Raw genomic sequence first — 7,980 nt, 5'->3', positions numbered from 1 at the left:
CCACTGGGAACATCTGACCTCTTCTGGTGGACTCTGCGGAAAAAACGAAATATCAGATACCAGGTAATATTATGACACACACACAAGTTTTAAATACTTTATTTGAATTTGCTTATTCACATAGAGCACACGATTCAAATGTTTCAAGGTTCAACAGTTCTGTACATTTAAAGGAATAGCTCACCTACAAATTAAAATGTCATCATCTCATGTCAGTCATCATGTCGGTTGAAGCACTGGTGAAGTTTGTATGTCAAACACACAGCGAGCTAGCTGGCACATCTTTATATCTTCTCCAAAACAGCTGGAGTGAATGGAGACTGTTTCTTTAGAGTTCCATAATGTCAAAGAATGTCACATAAATAAATAAATATGGGTCCAATAAATATTGGACCTTTGGACCCACAGTGTAATCATTTGGCTTCACAACAGTTGGATCATGCTGACGGAGCATTGTTATGGTCATTTCTTACCTCTGGAACTCTAAAGAAACGGTCTCCAGTTGTTTTGGAGAAGGCTGCTACAAAGTTGTGCCAGCTAACTTGTTGTGTGTTATATTGACATAAAAACTTCACCAGTGTTTCAACTGACATGAGGGAGAGGAGATAATGACAACATGTTCATTTGTGGGTACTCAATGGAAACAGGTGGCCCTTCCTCCACCACATAGCCAGGCTACCAGTAACAGCCTAGATAGAGCAGTATCTTGCCAGCTGGTTAGGTCTTCCTCCAGCATACCTGAAGTCCTCAAGCCTCTGACAGCCAGCTCATGGACATGTCGAAGGTTGCCAAAAATTCAAAACCATGAGCCTACATGAGAACCCATATACATATACAGTATATATGTATACATATACCCATACCCATGTCCTGCTGGATCCTGATAGAAACACAGGATGGACCCTCCCTCCACAACTTCCTCCAAAGTTCCCTTATACAAGAAACCGAAGCCCCAAATTGCTTGGAGAATTGGAGTTGTTAGTGGCCAACAGTAGATGACTGGTTACTGGGCAGCTCCCAGTGGCTAACAGTAAAAGACTGGTTATACTGAACAAGAGTGATGCTGAAAAAGAGCTCACCAAATAATTAAAACATGAATATAGTAACATGTTAATGCTATTAACAACTTACTTCTTGTAAGAAGGATGGTGTTCATCTTTAAAATTAACTTAGCAGCTAGCCACTGAGAGAGTGTAGCTCAAAATGACTTCCTTCAGGAACCCCACATTGGGCTGTATTATTTTTTTTTGTTTGACTTTTGTTTTTCTTTTTTATTGCTCATTCACACAGCTTCATTAACTGAAATAGGAGTTCACTGCAAACCTCACTGCAAAAGGTGATTTTATGGTGTATTCAAACTTATTAAGGATATTTGACGCCAAATTATATTCCTATACTGGCAGATATTTGTTTGTGTTCTGGTGCTGTTTGTCTGAAACAGTTAAATCCAAATTGATGTTGATTCGAGAACTTTTGTTCTTATTTCATGATTTTTTTTTTCCTCAAACTAGATTATCATGAAAAAGTATCTTGAAAGCACTAAATCTACCAGCCATGTAATAAGGTTATTTGACCTAAAATATCTTGAAATGAACTTAATAGATCTAAATAAGATAAGACACATGCTAGACATGGACATTTGTGCAGTTAGAGCAGCAAGCTGGACCTCTTGAGTCTGGATTAGACCAAAGTACAAACAGTTTTCAGATAACTGTTGCATGGGTAGCTTCTAAGTGTTTGTGTCCAATACCAAATTCAGAGTTCACAATGTTTTTTTTCGTTAGGCAGGCCTCATCACAGCAAGAGATAACATGTATTGTCAGAATTGCATAGGGTATGCACCTTTTAATGTTGGAGTAAAAGTGATTTTTTTTTTTATATATGGGGATACATTTCTCAAATAATGGTTAAAGGAATCCAGAAGAAGATCGCAGAGTTGGGATGTCAGGTTCTCGGTGCTGTAATCTATCTCACTAATGAGCTTTTGGGTTCATCTGATTTTGCCTGAGGTGCAATGTAGATGGCAGCAAAGATTAGGAGGAAAATTCTCCTGGGTGAGCAGGAGGACAAGCAGATTAAACACAGTGATTGAAAGCTCAGAGAGCAAAGTGTTGACACCACAGACACACCTGTGCACCATTTGTTGTTGATGGGGAAAACATCAGCTCCCTTTGGGTTTACTGCTAAGATCTGCAGTGAGACCGACACAGCTGGTTACAGTTGCAGGTCCAGTTAGGGGCAGCGGAGGAAAAGCACATTTTACAGAGAAAGAAGACTGAGGTGTGGGATGTATAATTTTGGGTCCTGGTCAGCAGTTCTTATTATTTTAAGCATATTCCTGGTAGAGATGCTGGGAACACGCACATCCGGCACTTATGGAGCTCCTGTGGGAAAATGGCGTTTTCCACCAGAGTTCACTTTTTAAATATGCAGGCAATTGGTAGTGATATTGGTGGTAAAAAAAAAAAAAGGAAAAAGGAGATAATATGGATTCAGTCAATTCTAAAAACAACTACCTCAACGGCAAAATGGCTGTGAGTTTCTAGTTCATGTTATGTGCCCTTGGCCTGAGTCAGATATTTTGGCATAGCGGTTCTCAATTTTCTTTTTGCCTCATGGACCAGAAAACATTTTGTCTGGTGGACTGGCAAGCAGTTGTATTGTCACTCTCAGGGACCAATTAGAGTCATAAAAGCAGACATTAAATGCTAGATAAAAGCCACTGGCCCTAGTTCTGTGTGCCAGCATTCCATGGAGGCCGTAGCCTTAGAGAAGTGGGCTTGTGACAAAAATGACCAAAACAAAAAGATAAATGCTACAAATGAAAGCAAAGCAAGAACATAAAAGCAACGCATAAAGGAAGGTCAGTAACATTTAATAAAGGATAAATGCATATAGAAAAACAAGTCAATAAAAGTGAGTTATAAGAAGTGATTTAAAAGATGATATAGATTTAGCAGCCTCTTGTTTTCAATCTAAAGTGTGGAAGAGCCAGTAGGAACATTTTGTTTTTGATCTATACTTTGAAACAGCCAATAGGGGCCTGACTGAGGATCTCAGGCTACACTCTGACTCATAGGGCATTAAAAATTAAAAATAGCTTGGTGCTAGACCCATCTGTGCCAGGTGACAAGTAAAATCTTTGAATGAATTTCCTAAACTATATGTAACCAATACAAAGATGCTAAAGTTGAGACGAGAGAAGGACTTCTGACTGAGGCAGGGATACAGAGAGTCAAGTAGTGTAAATGAAAGAGGTAAAAACCTGTTTCTCCAGATAAATGGAGGATAAAAACAGCTTGATTTGGAAATATTCCTCGCTTGAAAGAAACAAGATCGCACAACTCTCAAAGCCTTTAAATACCATGCACCTTTTAATGTTGTCAGCCTCATGTTGTCATGTGCTCTGTCTCCTCCCAGACTGAATGTGGGAACAGTGTAGACAGTCCCGTCATGGTGTCCGGTGGCCGCATGCGGACCAAGCCTCTGATCCCAGAGATGTGCTTCACCACCATCACAGAGGAGGACGCTGAGTGCGAAGAGCAGCCCATCAAGCCCCACCTGGAGGAGGACGGAACCAGCCTCCTCATCAGCTGCTCCCAATGCAGCGTCCGTGTTCACACCAGTCAGTATTTACACTCTACCTCTATCACTGAAGAGAGACAATATGTCTAGCTTGCACTGAATGGGCAGCCATGTTGCTGCCTTTTACTTTGAACTCAGAGTTGGTTGCAAATATGTAACAGTGGCTACATTTACATGCACAAGTAAGCTGGAATTTGGCCGTACTCTGGTTAAGGTCTTTTTCAGGTTAATCTGTTTAACCCTACGATTGAGTATTCCTGTTGTTATGAATATGCAAATTAACAGAATATTCCTGTTCACCTGTGGTGTCTAATACATGGGAAAGAAAGGAAGATCCCACTAGTAATTTCAAGTACTGTTGCCACCTTGTTTTTTGTTGACATCAAAAACCAAAAATGGAAGCAATAAGCTGTTTCCACGCCACAGTAAACCATTTAATATCTGACAAGGCATTTTCACTGGGTTTTTCATCATTTGAGTATAAGCTTGGCCGGGTTATTCTAAACCAAGTTATGACATTTACATTTCTCAGTCCAAACCCTGGTTACTTTAACAACTGGGTAAAGAACTGAATTCTCTGTGCATGTAAACATAGCCACTGTCCTCAATAACAACATGGTGAGATGCCCAACATTTTTGAGGAGAGCTGGTGTAGAATCAGTAGTTACTTAGTGACAGCCAGAGAGCAGGAATGTGGAGCCAACATGGCTGCTGTCATGTGAAAGTTGTGCCAGAGGAAAAAGTGTCCCAGGTATGTCATAATTAGTTCTAAACAGCTGATGACACCTCTGTCTATCAACTCAGCTCTGCAGCAGATGTGTCAGATTATGTTTATGTGTGTGTGTGTGTGTGTGTTTACTCTAGGCTGCTATGGTGTAGACCCAGCCAGTGTGACCAAGGAGTGGAAGTGTGCTTGCTGCAAGGCCAACGCCATGACTGAGGTCAGTGGACACTCCTGACAGGGTGCATTTACTCAAGATGGCTTGTTATTGTTGTTTTTCAATGGGATAAGTCAGTGTTTAAATACCAGGTTATATATTTAGTCATTCTGCATTTGTTCTTCAGTTATGCTAAAATGTTTTGTTCTATTTCATTCTTCCTGGACAATGATGAGATGAGATGGACAATGTTCAGTGTTCAGCCAAGAATTCATAGAACCACAGTTACACTTAACTCTCATTTTCTCTCATAAATTTCTCTCTTAAATCACTAGGTGGCACTAATGAGCTTGTTTGCAGCTAGCTGTAGCCATTTGCTTGAATAAGGGATACCAATAAAGTTAACACACCACAGCAGTGGAAGAGCCAATACTCAAACATTTTCACCCACAATGTGACAAGTGACTTAGAATTAAAGGTCACAAAATACAATTCAAAATGTCATGGTATCTGTTTGATGGCCGTTTTGTTTTTGCAGAAAGTTTAATGTCTGGACAGTTGATTGATCGTGTCTCCTCTTTGCAGAATTGCTGTTTGTGTTCGCTGAGGGGCGGAGCCCTGCAGAAAGCCAATAACAACAAGTAAGTTGTTGAAGAGTCTTCAGGACACTGGGTGGAAGGAACAGGAGAGGATATCTAGCTATTTTAGTACATCCGGCTTTGACCCGGCTTTTCACCCTTGAACTGGCATACATTCGGTTATTCAAATCAAATTGATTGTGTCCCAAGCAGATGAAAAAAGATCATTTCATCCTTTGGGAAAGAATACTTATATTAAAATAAAGTTTCGAAAAAATTCAAATTGTTAGTAGAGTCGCTGGAAAAATATTGGAAGCAAAGAAAGAGGGTCAAGTAATTATCATTACAACACACAAAATAGCCAATAAGCATGCAGTTAACCATGGCTGTTTGTGTGTGTGTGTGTGTGTGTGTGTGTGTGTGTGTGTTCCAGGTGGGTACATGTGATGTGTGCGGTGGCCGTGCTGGAGGCGCGCTTTGTCAACATCACTGAAAGAAGTCCTGTGGATTTAAGTGGAATACCTTTGCAGAGATTTAAACTGGTGAGTGAGTTCAGATAATTACTGTATGTTAGCATAACATGGCATATGCCTTTTATTAGGGGCTTTTATCCAAAGTGCCAGGGTTTTTCTTGGGAGTGTGTCGTTTAGCACAGTACTGCGTAGCAAAAACATTATCACCACTACTAGAGAAATCTAAAATAAAAAAAAGATTGGTAACACTTTATTTTCCAGGTCTGCAATTTCCTAATATTTCCTAGAAAGGAACTGTTCATTTCTTAAGAGGTTTCCTGGAAAGAACCATTAAATTATGTTCTAATTATAGGGAAAATAGAGAAAGAGGTAGTTGGAAAGTTCCTCCAATTAAGAATTCAACAAATGAATTTGTGGACCCAGAAAATAAAGCGTTAGCAAAAGATCTAACTTATCCCTATTCAACTCTAAAAGAAAACTAATGTAGTCTCAATGTTTATAACTACTACTGTAATTGACGTATGTGGTTACTTTGGTTCAGTTTAAATATCCACTTTACATATCCAAATATCAACAATTTTAGTAGTGCAACCTGTAGAAGCAAAACCGCAACGGACCTGAAACCAAAACCGAAGGAACATCCAACCACTGTAAAGTCTTGTAGGGGAGCGACCGATGTGACGGGATGTGAAGTGATGAAACCTTAAGGCTCGGTCTGTACACATGTGCTGGCCAGTGTGTTTCTGCTTTACCCGAGTCATTTCAAAACCTGTGCAGCTTCCTCAGCCTCGGGCCCTGTGTTTTACTCTCTGGCAGAAATGTTACTACTGTAAGAAGCGGATGAAGAAGGCCTCTGGCTGCTGTGTGCAGTGTTCTCACGGCCGCTGTCCCACCGCCTACCACCCCACCTGTGCCCAGGCTGCCGGAGTCCTGATGCAGCCGGATGAGTGGCCCTTCGTGGTCTACGTCACCTGCTGTCGGCACAAAGGCCCGACTCAGATCGAGGTAAGCGGCCGGTGAGACTCCGGTAACCGGATGCGCTGAAGTAGCGTATGTACCAGAATTTGTTCAGAAATATGCATCAGCTCCTATGCAGAGAAATGTACAGAACTGGGTAGAAGTCATGTTTACTGTGTTTATCCAGAAAGACACTGACAGCGACTGTTATATGGTTCAGGTGGAATTTGAGGATGGCTCGCAGCTAACAGCCAAGAGAGATGACGTCTACACTCTGGATGAGGAACTCCCCAAGAGAGTCAAGTCCAGACTGGTGAGTGACTGGAGGTTTCTTACATTATGGACATTTTCTATTGACGAAATCAATTGAGTTTAGAAAACAAACTGGCATTTACAAATGTTGCACGGCATCATTAAGTGATTTAACAAAAACAAAAAAAACAGCAACTGTGATTTGGGGATCATATCACTACGAAACCAAACCCCTTAATTTTATCCCTGAAATGTCCTTAATTTCTCATTGCATAAACATTCATTATCCATTAAAAATAACAGCTTTAAAAAAGTAAGGTTGGTTCGTGGAGACACTAGAAATTAAGGGATTTTTTATGCCTTTTGTGCAGTTTTACAGGGTTATTAATGGAAAGTTCCTGTCTCCCTGAATTTTACATTAAATTAGAAAGTGCACTCAACACACTCAGGAACAAAGAAAAAGGGAACCTCCTCAACCGAAGTGCAGACAGAAAATGAACTGAACTCAGGACACTCAAATGCACCTGTGCCAGCTACCCAATTAGCACACCTGTGCCTGCTTCCAGGGAGTGCCCCTGTGCAATCCAGCAGTCATGTGACCTCCACTTCCAACAGAGAGAGAGAGAGAGAGATATGAGACACCAATTATTAATCAACAGTCTCAGGGAAGAACATACTGCCTTATCAGGCAGGGTCGACTCTAAACTGCTGGAGGCCCTAGGCAAAACATTCTGTGGAGGCCTCCTTTTAAGACAAATCCTACCCACCATCAAGCGATAAAGAATGAGGAAAAATGTAGTGTTTAAAGCATTGTATGTTTGTTACTTGTTATAAGATACAGCACATGAATATCAAAATAAAATGTAACAAATACATAAAGGTGAATGTGGCTCTTTCCACTTGTGTGGACATGAGCTTAATATGAAGACTTTCTCTCATGCTTCTGAAACGGAAGCAAAATTACATTAAAAGTATCTTACAAATATAAATAGATCCAACTTCACCTTTGGGGATTGAGAAGTGATGACCCATTTTGGCTTGACTTTTTTGAAAAAGAATGAAGGGAAGCATAGTCTTTTATTATTTATCTGTAAAGCAGTTTACAAGGATCACCCTCAAGGCTGATGTAATCAGCCTTGCTGAGTGTAAACTAGCTTAGAGAATAGACTGTAGGAACGTTTCTAAAAACTGAAAGTACTCAAAGCACATTGTGAATTATCATGAGTGTTTCATAATAGAATGCTCTGATGTCCATGT

General features: G+C 40.4%; 1 protein-coding gene across 1 annotated transcript; it reads left to right on the top strand.

The window, feature by feature from the left end:
• Positions 1 to 2,528: 2,528 nt before the first annotated feature.
• Positions 2,529 to 7,322, top strand: LOC139657312 (lysine-specific demethylase 4A-like). Its single transcript, XM_071535103.1, has 8 exons — positions 2,529 to 2,534; positions 3,421 to 3,625; positions 4,450 to 4,526; positions 5,049 to 5,104; positions 5,475 to 5,583; positions 6,331 to 6,519; positions 6,659 to 6,784; positions 7,290 to 7,322. The coding sequence occupies exons 1-8, from the start codon at positions 2,529 to 2,531 to the stop codon at positions 7,320 to 7,322; spliced, it is 801 nt and encodes a 266-aa protein (XP_071391204.1).
• Positions 7,323 to 7,980: the final 658 nt, after the last annotated feature.

This window comes from Centroberyx affinis, unplaced genomic scaffold (assembly GCF_046629955.1).
Source record: "Centroberyx affinis isolate AG114_WGS23_722 - 3 ecotype Tasmania unplaced genomic scaffold, CSIRO-AGI_Caff_v1 ptg002663l_1, whole genome shotgun sequence".
Classification (NCBI taxonomy): Eukaryota; Metazoa; Chordata; class Actinopteri; order Beryciformes; family Berycidae; genus Centroberyx; species Centroberyx affinis.
The sequence above is the reverse complement of the archived record's forward strand: the minus strand, read 5'-3'. Positions and strand labels throughout refer to the sequence as shown.